Below are 19,566 nucleotides of genomic sequence, written 5' to 3' on the forward strand. Positions count from 1 at the left end.
GGATGCTTACATCCATATTAATGATAAGGTTTTACTTTTTTTACATTAAATATTATATTAATGTTCATAAAGTTATATTAGAATTACACTACAATTATAAATCATCAATTTGTTATCATTTCTTCTGTTAAACATGAAAATATAATTTTTATATAAGCTAATTCAATCTGAACTAGGGATAATTACATCCATATTAATGATAAGATTTTACTTTTTTTTACATCAAATATTTTATTAATGTTCATAATAATATATTAGACGTACACTACAATAATAAATGATCAATTTGCTATAGTTTCAACTGTTAAACATGAATATTTAATTTGATATAAGCAAATTCAAACTGAACTAGGGACGTTTACACCCATATAAATAATGAGATTTTACTTGAATAACATTGAATATTATAATAATGTTCATAATGTTATATTTCAATTACACTACAATAATAAATGATCAATTTGTTATAGTTACAACTGATAGAATTGAATATTTAATTTGATATAAGCTAATTAAATCTGAACTAGGGATGCTTACATCCATATTAATGATAAGGTTTTACTTTTTTTACATTAAATATTATATTAATGTTCAAAAAGTTATATTAGAATTACACTACAATTATAAATGATCAATTTGTTATAGTTATAACTGTTAGCATTGAAAATTTAATTTGATAAAAGCTAATTCAATCTGAACTAGTGAAATTTACACCCATATTTATAATAGATTTTACTTTAATAACATCGAATATTATCATTTGTATGATCAATGATTAAAAACTAATAATTATACATAATAAATTCAATTTTGAAATCCTTATTCAAGTTTTAATGTTAAACTTTATTATGGAGTGTATAATATAATATAGTAACTTGGAATGATGTTCGATGAGATAAGTTTGGTCGTTATATTCCTTGGTTTGTCAATGGAGAATAATAAGTTTTTCGTATAATTGTGCTTTCTCATTTCCAGTAATTACAATTTATACCCCTCTTACAATAAGATCAAAGCTAAGATCAATTTAGCCAATCGGATTTGACCATTGTCCTCAAAATGTTTGCACATAATATATCCATCATAGAGCAACGGACTACAATATCTCTTATTTTTAAATTTATTTAAATTTATTAAGTTGTTTTAGATCGCCTCTATCCACATAATATATTTAAGGTAACTATATTTTTAATTTGAGATTGTTATTCTATAGTATTAAATAAAATAGTATAAATAATAATTGGATTTTTATAGTTGGAAGATCAATGTTCCACCAATAGAGTTATGAGTTAAGAAAAACAAATTATATTGGAACCAAAATCAAAAATTAGAAAACAGTTTAATAAAGCACATAAGTCATAAAAAATAATATTTAATATAAATTAATGGAATCACTAATTTTTTCTTGAACTTGGTTTAACATACTTTTAAGATATGTAAAAGAATTCTAATTTTAAATGTTATTTTATTATTAAATTTTAATGTTTATACAATATTTGTTTTATATCATTTTCATATAAATGAGTTCTAAAACAAATGTAAAGTATTGAACTTGTGTATAGTAAAAAATATCTATAATATCCTAAAATTTAAACTTAGAAGGTTAGTGTGGTGAATGGTGAATGTGTGTGTATATATGTTATATAATATAAATATTTATTTCAAACGTACACTAAAAAAAAAAAAAAAGTATTTAATTATTAAAGTTATTTGGGATCAAAAACAATATTAATTAATCACATATTTGATAAATTGGCAATCATTAATAAATAATTTCTCGATACTTACTCACTTAAAACAAAACTTATGATGGAAGCAGGGAGGAGTACAGTTCATAATTTCATGTTTCGTAAATTTTTTTAATATGAGGTTTTAAATATGTAAGCAAGACTTAAAAATTAAAAAATAAGTAGAAAAAAATTATTCATAACTTTTACAAAGTTAACTGAAAAAGAGAATTTTTAATAACATAGTAATGGGACTGTTAGCAAAAAACAACAAATACCTTTGGTATTTACTAGTTTTAAAACTTGAGTTATTCTCAATAACTTATGGTTACATAGTAATTTATTAAATACCTTTTTTCCTTAAATGACATAAAAATTTACAATCAGTGTTAAATTGAGTTTACTTACAATTAAGTTATTCTCAGTGATAATTCTTGAATTTTTCCTATTTGGACAGTAACTTGTAAGTTTTTCTTTGCTAGAATACATATCAAAACTAACTAGGTATTATTAAGCCGATAATTATAAAATAATACAATTTTAAATATTGTAGTAATAATTATATATTGTAGTATATATTTAATAGTTTTGTCATGACTAAAGTTATGGTATTAATATTGAAATATACAAGTATATTATGCAGTACTTATACACTTTATTGAATTTACTTTGGGCCCAATATGCATTTAGCAAAAGCAAAGAGTTACCGTACAGAGTAAGAGCTGCCATTGAAACTTCTTATTTTTATCATCAAGTAGTGATAAAGATAATTAAAATGCCAACCAAACATTGCCAATCCTATCTCTACCAATAAATACACCCTTATTCAATCCTATAGGTACCTAATTGTGATGTAGAAATGCATAATTGTAGCATTAATCTGAAACTTTTATTAACAAATAATAATATAAAAAAGGTAGAGTGCAAACGAAAACATAACCAATGGTATAAATATTTAATATTTTATTGTTTTTAAATTTTCGTATATACGAAATAAAAGTTTTAAATAAACATGTGATGTAATGTATTTAATGTATTCGTGTATTTAATGAATTTTAGCACAGACTGGCACACAAACTGACATTAAATTATTATTTGTAATTATTTATTTATTTTTTTTTTTGTTCGTATGACATACTGTTTGTTTTTTTTCTTACGCCACTACGCTGTTTTACCAGGTTAACCACTAAAACGAAAAATAAAGTCAATTGATAATATTATTTTTCACCTCCACAATAAATTCATTAATTAAACCTACGATTGATTTATAAATTAAAATTAAGGCATGTTTCATGTTATTTGATACAAGTGACAAACAATAACTATAAATTATTTTTATTACTAGAATTGTTGTAATTTTTGAGCTCCGTAATGGTGAAAAGTAAGGTTATGTACTACCGTGTTTACCATCACCCACTCGTTGGTATTGTTGCGCGCGCATCGGTGGCCAATGACTAATGCGTTGTGCCTGCTGTGGCCTGAGAGAAATTCAGACGACTCATTTGTTCACATGTTCACTGTCGCAACACAGCTCTTATCCGCGGCCAGGCTTGGATTCAATTGTGAGTATTAGACTATCACACCCATTAAGGGTAATATGATTTGCATTTAATTATATTATATTTTTTTGCTTATTGTAATTCTTATTTACTCCTGACTAGAGAAACGCTTATACAATGATTGTTTGTGTCTTTGTGCGTTTATGTGTGTGTGTGTGTGTGTGTGTGTGTGTGTGTGTGTGTGTGTGTGTGTGTGTGTGTGTGTGTGTGTGTGTGTGTGTGTGTGTGTGTGTGTGTGTGTGTGTGTGTGTGTGTGCGTGTGTGTGTGTGCGTGTGTGTGCGTGTGTGTCTGTAATTGTATTATTCAATACAGAGTGCTCAAAAATATTGAAAATGGTCATTAGATTAATTGGAACTGAATAACGATAAGACAATATGATTTATGAGATTGTTAAATATTTTACGGGTATTATATTGCAATTACGCTTTCACGCGGTTTTACAAAATAAGTTAGCGCAAATAATCGTTTTAGATGTTATATTGCTGTCAATGTTGACAACGCCATGTTGTGGAGGTTAGGTTAGTTGTAACAGCTTTTTTTAGTGTCGACATCTTTTTATGCCGACTCTTTTTGTTTTTCGAGGTCTAGTTGTGTTGAAGTCCTGCGTTGGCTTCGTACGTGTTTTTGCATTTGTCTTGACAACCGTCTGTGTTGGCGTTTTAAGTTAGTACGTTATTGCGAATTTGTTGACGCCCGTCAGCGTTGACGTTTAACCGTTCGTACACTCGTGTTAGGTTATGATAATACCGTTAACATTTTTCAACTGATATTTTAACGTTATTAAACTTATATTTTATTAGCATCTTAAATTTATCAATTAAAGTTAATTCACAATTTACTTAATAATTTTAAATTTACAAAGCAAAATTACTCGACATTTGTTTAATCTAATTTGTCCTTTATTTATAATTGTTACAAATGTATGACATTTTAAAATAACTTAAACTTACAAATTTTAAAATACATTTTATCTGCAGTACAAAAATTAGAAATATAATAATGATTATAATTATATTGTTTTGTATAGGTGTTTAATATATGCACCATGGGACAACCAGATTTAAATTACTTGAAGATGGTTATACGGAGTGTTTTAACAAGCTCTCCGGGTAAAGTGACAATATCGCAAATATCAACTGACTACTCTGATTTTGAAGGTTGTAATTTATCATTTGAGCATTTGGGATTCAAGACTATTTATGAGTTACTAGAAAATATGTCTGATGTTCTTAGAGTAAGTTGAAAAAAATATTTTATTAAGAAATTGCAATACTTTTTTAGATGATTGTCAGAGCTTATTTTAGGTAACTGCATTCAATAAATTTGTACAAAAAATAATCATAGTTAATTTGTTATTTAACTTTGAGGGCATTTCTGTATTTACACAAAATAGTTGTATTTAGATCTAATTATCTGGTTGCTAAGGGTAGTAAATCATGGAAAATGACGCTGATTGCTATAAAAAATTATTATGCATTAAATACAGCTTTTAATCTTACTACTCCATGGTATATAGAATATTTTATTCGATGTTGAATTAACTATAGTGTACATTATTTTATTTTAGATACCGTAAAACCCAAACATGAACTCATTCGTAACACTTATTGTTGATGAAAAAACTTCACATCTCAGAGAACTTGTCGTAAATCAAAAAACAAAAAAGCAGCGTCCTAAAAAAAATATTTCTACTTTAAGAAGTAGAAATAATCACTTGCCGAAATCTACCAATTATAAATTTTGTGTTAACAATCTTGATAATCAAAGAAATGAGTATACCATTTCTACTACACGTGAATATAACACTCCTAGGTATGAAAATAGCACTCCAAGGTATGCTACCAATGCTCGTGGATATGATTTTGATTATTATATTTATTTATTTATTTATTTTTTTTTTTTTTTTGTGGATAGGGTATTAAAAATTATATTGATAAAAAATAGCAAAAATTAAAATTTTTATCCCAAAATGCTATTTTGCAATAATTAAAAACTCAATAAAATATAATTTATTTTCAAAAATATTAGTTTTTATGAATTCAAGATTTTTTTTACGTTAAATAACGTACCATGTGTTATTTATAAATTCATATAGATATAACTCGGAAATAACATGTGCTTATTAAAACCGTTTTATTAGATAACCCTATCTTTCTCTAAATATTATTATTAATTATTCTGATTTTCTTTTTTTATTTCAGTTCTGTAAAATCAACACAATCCTATGAAATGTATTACTCTAATAGGATATCGGATACAATAAAAGTTAAAATGTGCCAAATTTTAAGTAAACACAAAGATGGTATACTGTGTATCGACTTTATAAACGCTTTTTATGTAAGTATTTGATTAATATGATTAAGTAATTTTTCGTTATTATTTGTTCATAAGAAATATAAAGACATTTTGTAATAGTTAAAATTACTTTAGTATTAGATATAAGATAAAGTAAATTATTTTTACTGATGTGAATAAATATTATAAGATTTAAACATCATGTTACATTAAATATCATTATCTGAAGAGTAAAGCCAGATAATTGCCTCCAGGGTTACTTTGAAAATGTATTCCATATCACTATTATATTGTTTTCTTAGTGGGCCCATTCACATTTTATGTTCTAATGTATACTGGTTTTTTCTCATTCATTCATTTTGCATACCCTACATTATATGCATTATGCATGGTGTACCTGAGTTGGACATCTCACAACTTGCTATGGAGCTTCCTTACCACAGTATTCTGTGACATAGTGAGCCGAGGCTGTTTAAGAAAAGTACATCTGCTACAGCTCCTCGTGAGATGCTAACTTATTTTTATTAAGCGATTAAGGGTAATCCTAATTAAAGTTTTGCTTTAAAAGCAAACGTTTTGTCCATGTCATGTTTAGATATTCTGGTAGCTTTTCATTTTTTTATTGTAGAAGTATACAATATATTCTCTTAGGATTCAATATTGTTTAGGTAAGACTTTATAGTTTCTATTTTTATAGTCTCTGTCGTACGCCATGTCTACTTGAGCCATTTCTTGAATTGTACTCTATTTAATGGTACCTATATTGTGAGAATATAATATATTAATGGGATTTTTAACAAGGTTAGAATCATGAACCATTTTTTGTGTACTGCTCATTCCAAAGATGGACTAAATACATATTGTATTAAATGTAGGTTATGGGTAATATTTAATAATTATTAATATCCATATCAAATTTCTATTCGTTGTTTCATTGGAATGATCATCTATACTAAATCCATCAACTAGGACTGTATGAAGTTGGCCGGTTTTATTGTGTAATTGAAAGTCTTTTTGGATGTTTCTTATAGCACATATTTCATTGATTATTAAACTTGAGGAAATGGCTAATGGTTACTTAATTGTTTGTATTTTATTTATTAGAAAATGGTTCTATTTAAACATGTCATATACATTTCTTTGCTAGTTAAAATTTATATATATAAATAGATACCTACATATTTTGTATCATTATAGATATTTATTTTTGCTTTGAAATTAATTTCATTAAATTTAACGATTAATAAATACATTCAAAGAATAATCTATTGGTTAATTATTTTACAGAATGAATATAACATTCATATTGATTTTTTTAAATATGGATTCAGAAGTATCAGAGATATGGCATACAAATTACCATCTATATTTTATGTGAAAGTAACTGATGATGATGAGAATAATTGTGTTCTATTCGAAGCTGATAGACGAAGTGAACTAGAAGATATCTTAGAAGGTTAGTATGGTTAATGTGTGGGAAGTGTGTATATTTTATGTAATTAAAATATAATATTAGCCGTTCAATGTTGTTGGTTATAGCTAACGATAAATATACCTGATATTAAAAATCAAAACATGATTTCATTCGCTTATTTGTATACTTAATTGGAAATGTATTGTTTATTTTCTTTATTATTTATAAAAAAAATTATACCTATAAATAACATTTAAAACTCTATACTGGCAAAATTACACTAGAAACCATAAAAATACATAATTTAAAAAAGTAAAATTTCTTGTGTAACTTAAGAAAAGTATGAAATAAACTTGTATTTTACTTTCAATGTTCTATGACTTACCAAATGAATATATATATTTATATATGTGTGTGCATTTGCTAGGTCCTCTGTGCCCTAGTCATATACTTTCAGACATGTCTCGTTTTGTATTTATGAGTAATATTTTAAATTTTGTCTGTAATTATAGGCAGCATCATGTTGAATTGTATGTATTTCCTGGGCTTCAATGATCCAAAGGACAATATTTTGACAGTGTTATATCGATATTAGACTTAGTGTCAAACTCTACAATTACATTTTTTTTTTTTAATATCATTATAATAGTTACATAATAAATATAGTAGATATTTATTTTTATGGCTATTTTTTAGTGTAATCCAACTAACCAGTAAAGTTATTGTATCCTATTAATTAACTTTCATCATTATTATCTAAGTATAATATACAAGATATACAAAGTACATATTATGTAACAGTTTAAAATGTTAATTTAATTGTATCTCATCTTAATTGACTATCCAACAAACTTAACTATCTAATGATGCGTCAAAATTTTTTCATTGTAATATAATACTGCGTGTTTAAAAATTATGTTCAAGCCACCTCTGATGTATAAAATATATAATTAAAATAAATATGTTAATAAACAATTTTTTTGTCATGTTTTCAGATCCATCACTGTATTATAAAAATATTCCGAAGACTATATTGTATAATCTTTCTCATTTCTTTAATAAGCATCGGAATGGTGTGAAATTCAATGAATTGATGTCTTTATACTGTGTAATATATTAAATTAAATAGTTTTTATTTACAACAAATATTTTAGTTTTATATATTTTTTAGGCAGAATATGGCCGAGCTTATGAACCATTAAAGTATGGCTATTCTTCTGAAAAACACATGTTTGAATCTTTAGACAAAATGGTTGAAATAGAAAATAATCAGCTGTTTACAATAGATCCTTTTGCCTATGCAGAATGTTTGAAAAATAAAAATGTAGATGTAATAACCACCAAGATAACAGTTCCATTGTATTATTAATGGTATGTAATAAAACAGCTTTTACCTTTTAAGATAATAGGTACCTACATATTATTATGTTTTGTGTTATATTTTCATAAAAAAAGTAAATCTTTTGATTTTCCAATAATTTTTATGTTTTGTATAACAATTATGAAAAATATTGAAAATAATAATTCAATTTTTATTTTAAATGATGTTTGAATCATTTTAATCAATATTTTTAACTTAAATAAATTTCAATAAATTGATTTTAAATGTATTTAATCCGTGTTGTAATCATAAAAATATAATTTGAAGCTTTGCTAAATTGTTTTGTATTATGAACAGGCTGATGATTTTTTATTGCATTACACTGGAAAGGACATCTGCAATGGGAAATTTAGGTATTCTAAAATTAAGTTGAACGATCAAAAGGTAGCAAAAGTCATAGTTTCTGAAGTGTACAACCCAAGTTCATTTTATATTCATTAGAAGCAGAAGTCAATAATCTGAATAAATTCATGGACACATTGCAGTTGGTTTATTATTTCATTGATTTGTAGTTATGTTGTTTTTATTTATAGCTTTGTAACTTAATATTGTTATAGAGAGTACGAAAAAAAAATGAAGAAAAATCCAAGTTATACCAAGGCTTATTCTTCCAGAATTGCCATGTGCCTCATGCTATGAAGATTCTAATCTGTGGCACAGGGCTATGGTTTTAAATATTGTTGATGAAGAAAATGTGAAAGTAACTAAGATTTTTATACGTTTATAGTTAATATTAATCTATAAGTTGATAACAATTTGTTTTAGTTTGCAAGTTAATATTTATATAGGAAGCTCATTTAGCTAACTTTAAACCATAGATCATAAAATTCAATTATTTTATAGTTATTTTCATTATTTTTTAGTTATTATATGTTGATTATGGAACAATCAAAGTAGTATCAAAAACAAATGTAAGACTTTTAGCATCACGATTTGGAGCATACCCTATTCCAACAGTACATTGTGGTTTGTACAATTTTAGCGAATTGAATCCACGAGAGATATAGTGAATCTTTTGCTGAAATGACTGATGATCATGTGCTGGAAGCACAGTTTCATCACCCACATTTTGAAGTAATTTTTAAATAAACAAAGTGTTAATGAACTTTAATTAAATTTAATTTTTTAACAGGATGATTCTCAAAAAATGAATGTCACATTATTTTTGAATACTGAACACAACAAAATTAATATTAACAAAAATGGTAAGTTATACAATTTTTTATTATTTTATTTCTATACAGTTAATTATTTTGATATTGAATAAAATAATTATTTTAAACCCTTAATAATTTTTAAATGAGTTGTGGGTTATCATTATATTTTTGTCTTTTTGGCTATAACCAGAAAACAATTCTTATATTTTCTAATATAAAAGCATTATTTTATTCATTTTCAATGTTACTTTTTAGTTTTGAAGTGATCATGAATCAAATAACACAAATCCAGAATAAATTGGAAGAATAATTGTTGAGTAATGCAAGGAAAACAATGGACGTTAGTTTAAAAAGAGAAAAGTAAAGCAACAAGAAACAAAAAGTTCTTCGTTTACCAGATACAATTAGTTTAATTTTAAATTATATTATTTAATGTAAAATTGCCATTTGAAGTGTAATTAAGTACAAATTATTATAAAAATTAAAAGTACTAATATTATCACATAGAACCGATTTGTTGAATGTGTTTTTATGTATGTATGTATATATATTTCTATATACTATGCAAAATATAAGGTATTGTAACTGGTATTATTAGTTCTTAAAATTTTATAGAGACCTTAGCGACTGCATGAAATGTCTTCCTCTTACATATGTGAGACATACTAAATTTTAGTTCATCAGTGAAAACCTAAGGTTTTATTAACAAAATTAAAGTGAAGTTGGTACATTTACATATATATAAACAAAAAGATTTTACTGTATTAACATTGAATATTATATTAATGTTGATAATGTTATATTTCAATTACACTACAGTTAAAAATGATCAATTTGTTATAGTTTCAATTAAAAAAAATGAAAATATTACTTTTTATTAACATAATAAAAAAGAAGAAGGTACATTTACATAAAAATTAACAACCAGATTATACTATTTTTACATTAAATATTATAATAATGGTCAAAAAGTTATATTAGAATTACACTACAATGATGAATGATCAATTTGTTATAGTTACAACTGTTAGCATTGAATATCGAATTTGAAAAAAGCTAATTCAATTTGATCTAGGGACGTTTACAACCATATAAATATTAAGATTTTATTATTTTTACAATAAGTATTAAAATAATGTACAAAATATTATATTAGAATTACAATACAATTCTAAATGATCAATTTGTTATCATTTCAACTGTTAAACATGAAAATGTAATTTGATATAAGCTAATTCAAACTGAACTAGGGATGTTTACATCCATATTTATGAAAGGGTTTTACTTTTTTTTACATTAAATATTTTATTACTGTTCAAAATAATATATTAGATGTACACTACAATTATAAATGATCAATTTTTTATAGTTACAACTGTAAGCATTGAATATTTGATTTGATAAAAGCTAATTCAAACTGAACTAGGGACGTTTACACCCAAATAAATATTAAGATTTCACTTATTTTTACAATAAATATTAAAATAATGTTCAAAATCTGATATTAGATTTACACTACAATTATAAATAATCAATTTTTTATAATTCCAACTGTAAGACATGAAAATGTAATTTGATAAAACCTAATTCAAACTGAACTTATGACGTATACAACCATATAAATAATAAGGTTTTACTTTAATTACATTGAATATTATAGTAATGTTAATAGTGTTATATATCAATTACAGTACAATTATAAATGATCAATTTGTTATAGTTACAACTGTTAGAATTGAATATTTAATTTGATAAAAGGTTATTTAATCTGAAGTATGGACATTTACACCCATATTAATAATAAGATTTTACTTTAATTACATGGAATATTATAGAAATGTTTACAATGTTATATTTCAATTACACTACAATTATAAATGATCAATTTTTTATAGTTACAACTGTTAGCATTGAATATTTAATTTGATATAAGCTAATTCAAACTGAACTAGGGATGTTTACACCCATATAATATAAGATTTTACTTTTTTTTATATTTAGTATTAATATAATGTTCAAAAACTGTTATTTGAATTACACTACAATTATAAATGATCAATTTTTTATTGTTACAACTGTTAAACATGAAAATGTAATTTGATAAAACCTAATTCAAACTGAACTTATGACGTATATAACCATATAAATAATAAGGTTTTACTTTAATTACATTGAATATTATTGAAATGTTTACAATGTTATATTTCAATTACACTTAAATTATAAATGATCAATTTGTTATCATTTCAACTGTTAAACATGAAAATGTAATTTTATATAAGCTAATTCAAACTTAACTAGGGATGTTTACATCCATATTTAAGATAGGATTTTACTTTTTTTTACATTAAATATTTTATTACTGTTCAAAATAATATATTAGATGTACACTACAATTATAAATGAACAATTTGGTATAGTAACAACTATTCGCATTGAATATCGAATTTGATAAAAACTAACTCAATCTGAACTAGTGACATTTACACCCATAAAAATAATAAGAATAACTTTAATTACATTGAATATTATAGTAATGTTAATAATGTTATATTTCAATTATACTACAATTATAAATGATCAATTTGTTATAGTTTCAATAAAAAAAATGAAAATATTACTTTTTATTACATAATAAAAAGAAAGAAGAGGTACATTTACATAAAAATTAACAACCAGATTATATATTTTTACATTAAATATTATAATAATGGTCAAAAAGTTATATTAGAATTACACTACAATGATGAATGATCAATTTGTTATAGTTACAACTGTTAGCATTGAATATCGAATTTGAAAAAAGCTAATTCAATCTGATCTAGGGACGTTTACAACCATATAAATATTAAGATTTTACTTATTTTTACAATAAGTATTAAAATAATGTACAAAATATTATATTAGAATTACAATACAATTATATATGATCAATTTGTTATCATTTCAACTGTAAAACATGAATATGTAATTTGATAAAACCTAATTCAAACTGAACTTATGACGTATACAACCATATAAATAATAAGGTATTACTTTAATTACATTGAATATTATAGTAATGTTAATAGTGTTATATATCAATTACACTACAATTATAAATGATCAATTTAATATAGTTACAACTGTTAGAATTGAATATTTAATTTGATAAAAGCCTATTTAATCTGAAGTATGGACATTTACACCCATATCAATAATAAGATTATACTTTTTTTACATTAAATATTATAATAATGGTCAAAAAGTTATATTAGAATTACACTACAATGATGAATGATCAATTTGTTATAGTTACAACTGTTAGCATTGAATATCGAATTTGAAAAAAGCTAATTCAATCTGATCTAGGGACGTTTACAACCATATAAATATTAAGATTTTACTTTTTTTTACAATAAATATTAATATAATGTTCAAAAACTGATATTTGAATTACACTACAATTATAAATAATCAATTTGTTATTGTTACAACTGTTAGTATTGAATATTTAATTTGATATAAGCTAATTCAAAATGAACTAGGGACGTTTACACCAATTTAAATGTAAGATTTTACTTTTTTTTTATATTGAGTATTAATATAATGTTCAAAAACTGATATTAGATTTACACTACAATTATAAATGATCAATTTTTTATAGTTTCAATTAAAATAAATAAAATTATTACTTTTTATTAACAAAATTAAAGAGAAGTAGGTACATTTACATATATATTAACAACCAGATTTTACTTTTTTACATTTAATATTATAATAATGTTCAAAAACTGATATTAGATTTACACTACAATCATAAATGATCAACTTTTTATAAATCCAACTGTTAGCATTGAATATTTAATTTGATATAAGCTAATTCAATCTGATCTACAGACGTTTACAACCATATAAATATTAAGATTTTACTTTTTTTTACAATAAATATTAATATAATGGTCAAAAAGTTATATTAGAATTACACTACAATCATAAATGATCAACTTTTTATAAATCCAACTGTTAGCATTGAATATTTAATTTGATATAAGCTAATTCAAACTGAACTAGGGACGTTTACACCCATATTAATAATAAGATTTTATTTAATAACATTGAATATTAAATTAATGTTGATAATGTTATATATCAATTACACTACAATTATAAATGATCAATTTGTTATTGTTACAACTGTTAGTATTGAATATTTAATTTGATATAAGCTAATTCAAACTGAACTAGGGACGTTTACACAAATTTAAAAATAAGATTTTACTTTTTTTTTATTGAGTATTAATATAATGTTCAAAAACTGATATTAGATTACACTACAATTATAAATGATCAATTTTTTATAGTTTCAATTAAAATAATAAAATTATTACTTGTTATTAACTAATTAATATTTATGCTACTGTGGTATGCACTCTACCGTTTTTTTTATATTATTAGTTGTTAAATGAATTAAAATTAATTTCAGATAATGCTACAATTATGCATTGTACAATAGAATTAGGTGTAGGATTGGATAAGGGTATATTTAATGATAGAGATACGATTGGTAATGTTTGATTGGCGTTGTAGTTATCATTATCACTACTTGGTGATGATGTCAGCAAAGAAGAAGTTTCAATGGCAGGTCTTTCTCTGTACGGTAACTTTTTGCTTTAGCTAAATGGATATTGGGACTAATGTAAATTCAATAATGTGTATAAGTATTGCATAATATACTTGTATATTTTAATATTAATATCTGAACTTTAGTCATGACACAATTAATAAATATATACTACAATATATAATTATTTATGCTACATAGTATACCAGTTATTTAATAAGAAAATTAAATAATTGTATTATTTGATAATTATATGGTTATTAATGCCTAGTTTGTTTAATATGAATTCAAGCAAAGAAAAACTTACTAGTTTCTAGCCAAATAGGAAAAAAAACAAGAATTATCACTGAGGATTACTCAATTGTAAACATACTCAATACAACACTGATGGTATTTTTTATGCCATTTAAGGAAAAAAGTTATTTATTGAATTATTATATATAATCATAAGTTATTGAGAATAACTCAAGTTTTAAAACTAGTAAATACCAAATGTATTTGCAGTAACTTTGTTAACAGACTCATTACTATGTTAATAAAAATTCTCTTTTTCTGTTAACCTTGTAAAAGTTATGTAGAATTTTTGAAAATTGAAAGGTATAACCATAATCCTCTTAAATATGGATAACACTTTATTTACAGTAGTTGGTTCATTAGATGTAAATATATTAGCAACAATGGCACTTTTATAATCATCATTTTGTGTTTTTAAATAATCTAGATACACAATAATAACTCATTGTGAAGAATATTTTATGAATTAATGTGCATATAACATTGTTTGTATTAAAATAGTTGCAGTTGTTTTATAACATCATTTGAAGAAGTGTCTAAGACACAATATGAACGTGTAAAAGATTATGGAAGTAAAATCATTTTAGAAAAATTAAAAAAACTACACCAAATTTATTCAATAGTAATTACTCCACAAATTACAGTTTAAAAAAAAATTATTTAGTTTATTTTATTGGAACATAACTACAAATTTAAGTATTCAGTCATTTTCAGATACTCATTAAAACAAACATTATCATAATACCGTGTGTTCACCAATTTAGGGAACACTGAATTTCTCGGCCGGATTATGTTTGAATAAATCGAATTTTTTTTTACAAGCTAGTGGTATATAAATACACATTTTCAGATAAATTTCAAATTTTTAACCCCTTCGGTACGCGCATGCGCAATGCAACTTATGTTTTTTTTAATAGCAACTGGTATTTTTGATATCAAATTCGGATATACTGAATTTTTTTAAGTCATTTTGACCAATTAACCATGGCTCTAAAACCAAAATTGACTGAATGAGAGCCATTCAAATCATAAAAAATAATACATTTTTACAATTCATTATAAAATGCATAAAACCATTTTAATTATTTATTATTGGTTTCTTTTTGAATATCTTTACGTATTTTTTTTTTTATACGTGTTATAAATAAGATTAACATAATATGGATATAAAATTATTTAATTAAAATTGATTACAACAGTTATTTTATAAAATATGAAGTTATCGAGGTTCTAAATAATAAGATAATCTTAATTGACATAGTTATTCAGATAATTTAATACTAGATAATCAGAAGTTATTACAATAGTATGCATTTATTGCACATTAATATTCACTATTATTAGATGTTTAATACCATTAAGCGGTAAATTATATCTACCTATTAATTCGTAATTGTTTAAAGGTAGAAAAACCGTTGTGATTATTAAATTTATACTTGAAAGTTTAGATAAAATGAATCATTTTTATGCTGGTTGTCATACTAGTACGATTAGTTGGGTTAAAATGAACAACCAAGAAAAAGTGCAAATGCTATTAATTTATGGTAAATGCGATAGAAATTCTCGGCAGGCAGCAAGAATGTATGCTGAACAATACCCAGGTCGGTACCATCCACCGCATACATTTTTTATTAAGATAGAACAATTATTGATTAACCATGGAGCATTTTCTGTAAAAGTAGTCCGTAACCAACAAATTAGAGAAAACAATATTAATGAAGATGTGGAACTTCAAATTTTAGCTTACATTAGATTGAATCCAAGATCTTCGGTTAGACATGTTGGTAGAGAAGTTGGAATCTCATTTGGCCTTGTACATAAAATTTTAAAAAAACACAAAATGCATCCTTATAAACCTGACTTAGTTCAACATTTACGACCTGCAGATCCAGAAAGAAGGTTAAATTTCATTGCTTGGTTACTAGTTCAAATCGATACACAACCATTATTTTTAAATCAGATATTATGGACTGATGAATCTAAATTCACGAACAATGGAGTTATTAATAAACAAAATAATCGTATGTGGTCAGATGTTAATCCCCATTGAGCAGTGGATAATCGTTACCAAACTGTGTGGGGTACTAATGTTTGGTGTGGACTTATTGGTGGAAAATTGTTAGGTCCGTATTTCTATGAAGAAAACTTAACTGCGAGACGATATTTATCATTTTTAACAAATGTTTTACCATTAATGTTAGAAAATTTACCATTAGCTACTCGTCAAACCCTCTATTTTCAGCAGGACGGAGCTCCTGCTCATAATGCGCATATTGTTCGAGATTACTTGAATCGGGTATATGAGGGAAAATGGCTTGGCACTTATGGTCCCATTGAATGGCCAGCAAGATCTCCAGATATTACACCACTTGATTTTTTTTTATGGGGACATTTGAAAACAGTAGTCTACGCAGATCCACCAGTTAATCTAGCAGATTTAAAAAATAAAATCTTGGTTGCGTGTAATAACCTTACTGAAAGTCAAATAATGACAGCAACTAATAGAGGATGTCTACAACGTTTTCAATTATGTGTCAACAATCAAGGAGCAAACTTTGAACAATTTATTTAATTAATTGTGTAGTTATAAAATAACTGTTGTAATCAATTTTAATAAAATAATTTTATATCCATATTATGTTAATCTTATTTATAACACGTATAAAAAAAAAAAATACGTAAAGATATTCAAAAAGAAACCAATAATAAATAATTAAAATGATTTTATGCATTTTATAATGAATTGTAAAAATGTATTATTTTTTAAGATTTGAATGGCTCTCATTCAGTCAATTTTGGTTTTAGAGCCATGGTTAATTGGTCAAAATGACTTAAAAAAATTCAGTATATCCGAATTTGGTATCAAAAATACCAGTTGCTATTAAAAAAAACATAAGTTGCATTGCGCATGCGCGTACCGAAGGGGTTAAAAATTTGAAATTTATCTGAAAATGTGTATTTATATACCACTAGCTTGTAAAAAAAAATTCGATTTATTCAAACATAATCCGGCCGAAAAATTCAGTGTTCCCTAAATTGGTGAACACACGGTATATAATGGATGCGAGGTGCTTGTTAAATTATCATGATTTTTTTTTTTTTTTAAGTAGATGTGTCTATACAAATTCACAATTTAATAAATAAAACCAGTATTATATACTTTATAGTACTATAGTATGTAGAAGGTACTTCTTCATAATTTATTAATTAATAACGGATGTCATTTTAAAATTATAAAATAAGTACCTACTATACGGTATACTATGGTACAATTATTGTTCACTGTAGTCAGTAAATTTTATATATTGGATTGCACATACCATTCGGATAATCATTTATTAAATTACTGTATTTTCAAATTCCAAATATCTGATAATATGTACTTGTTACACAGTGTGCTAATTCCTTCATCAAGGAAAGTAACAAGAGACGTAAACGGAACAAGTCTTATGTAAAATGTGGGATCAAAGATTCACAAACGCTATCATTATAATTAATGAAACAGCTTAGAAATTTAAGTCCTTTTAAAAAAATGACACAGTTTGAAAGCCCTATCCGACCATGAATACTAATTGTTGGTACATTTTCAAACCTAAACAAATGTTTGCTTCTAAATTGTTCTTGTTTTTAATGTTTGAATTGTTTAGCTAACATATTGAATTAATGTGCTTAAAAATTATGTTATACGTATTTACATCTATTTTATTTTTAATGTAGTTACATTATATTATATTTCATAATTTATAATTTGAATGTAGTTTATTTGTATAAAATAAATATTTTACACAATACTAATATAGTGTTTACATATTACTTATTTTTAATATTTATTTAATGTATTAACTGTTATTACATACATTATAAATTGTATATCTTTAATAGATATAACATATATAACATTGTTTGATTTGTATATAATTATTTGTATTTATTAGAAATGTGTCCTCCAATTATTTAATATTATATAACAATTTATCTATAAATTTTATTATTTATATTATAAATCTTTAATTATACTTATGTAAGTACCTACCTATTATCGTTATTATTTTTATAAATAAATTTGACTGTTAATATTAATAAACAAAACAATTCATTGAAATATAATATCATTGGTTATTTGTTCGCTTTAACTGAAAAATGGTATGTTTGTGGGTTTGGGATTATATATAAGTGGTCTAAGCGAGTAAATAGAATATCTACATAGTGGATTACAGGTATTTAGGTATCTATGAAATATATATTTAAATAAACATGCAATCAGTTACATTTTTAAATCCATTAAAGTAATTATAAAATTAGTTGATTGTTAATTTGATTGGTAATACTTACTTTTTTTAAATCATAAATTTTCTTTTGTTCTATTATTTAATATTATTCAACTAAGTATATTTTAGTTTAATATTAACCATTTTGTTGAAATAATTTTAATTTTGTTAATTCAACAATATATATTATATGCGTTAAATTAATAATGATAAAATTAACAAAATTCTAAATTATTTTAACAAAAAGCAGATCAAAATATTTATAGGTAGATACTAAGATGAAATATTAATTAAACTTAAAATAAAATTAATAGATAAAATAATTATCAATTCTTATTTTAACAAATATTTTATTTTCAAATTGTAATATCAAGGGAAACAACCAATGGAAAAAAAAATCACTTAATTGGTGCTAAAAAGCTACATATATACGGTGACACACAACTATATTATATTAAATTACAATAAATGATAAGCACTACCTAACGAGTATGGTCAATACTCATATTGGATAATAACATATTTATGAATTGTTTAAAAAATTATAAAACAGATTACTTAATTAGTACAATAAAGTTAATATTAAAAAAAAAAAAAAAAAATGAATAAAAATACAAAAAGTTCAAACTAAATTTACTTAAGATTCTAGATTTGTACTTATTATACATACACATTTTATTGTGTACTTGTATTATATTATAAGCTGAGTGAATTCAATTGTACAATTATCTAGTAAATTATGGAAATCATATGGAAACAAAACATTTCATTTAAATTAATACAAAAAAAATCAATTACAAAATGATAAATACTGAGAACTTTATGGCGGAAATATCATTAGGTATATAAAATGCACAGTGAAGTTAGGTT

The 19,566-nt window shown here is 24.2% G+C and overlaps 4 protein-coding genes across 4 annotated transcripts in view; all 4 read left to right on the forward strand.

Moving 5' to 3' along the window:
• Positions 1 to 3,001: 3,001 nt before the first annotated feature.
• LOC126552689 (uncharacterized) lies at positions 3,002 to 4,628 on the forward strand. Its single transcript, XM_050207406.1, has 2 exons — positions 3,002 to 3,286; positions 4,312 to 4,628. The coding sequence occupies exons 1-2, from the start codon at positions 3,182 to 3,184 to the stop codon at positions 4,525 to 4,527; spliced, it is 321 nt and encodes a 106-aa protein (XP_050063363.1). The 5' UTR covers positions 3,002 to 3,181; the 3' UTR covers positions 4,528 to 4,628.
• Positions 4,629 to 4,869: 241 nt separating this feature from the next.
• Positions 4,870 to 8,326, forward strand: LOC126552500 (uncharacterized; the record flags this gene model as incomplete). The annotated part of the gene is made up of 5 exons (XM_050207206.1): positions 4,870 to 5,117; positions 5,486 to 5,621; positions 6,867 to 7,035; positions 7,989 to 8,101; positions 8,165 to 8,326. Coding segments are annotated over exons 1-5 (828 nt in total), but the record flags the coding sequence as incomplete, so codon positions are not given.
• A 642-nt stretch (positions 8,327 to 8,968) lies between these two features.
• LOC126552688 (uncharacterized) overlaps positions 8,969 to 19,566 on the forward strand; it is an 89,313-nt gene continuing 78,715 nt past the window's right edge. The window contains exon 1 of the mRNA XM_050207405.1: positions 8,969 to 9,074. Within this exon, the coding sequence (XP_050063362.1) occupies positions 9,039 to 9,074 (36 nt within the window). The 5' untranslated portion in view covers positions 8,969 to 9,038. The remainder of the gene's footprint in view (positions 9,075 to 19,566) is intronic.
• On the forward strand, positions 15,217 to 17,477 carry LOC126552687 (uncharacterized). The gene has a single exon (XM_050207404.1). It carries the CDS (start codon positions 15,882 to 15,884, stop codon positions 16,476 to 16,478), a length of 597 nt encoding a protein of 198 aa, XP_050063361.1. The 5' UTR covers positions 15,217 to 15,881; the 3' UTR covers positions 16,479 to 17,477.

The sequence above is a fragment of the Aphis gossypii genome, chromosome X (genome assembly GCF_020184175.1).
Source record: "Aphis gossypii isolate Hap1 chromosome X, ASM2018417v2, whole genome shotgun sequence".
Taxonomy (NCBI): Eukaryota; Metazoa; Arthropoda; class Insecta; order Hemiptera; family Aphididae; genus Aphis; species Aphis gossypii.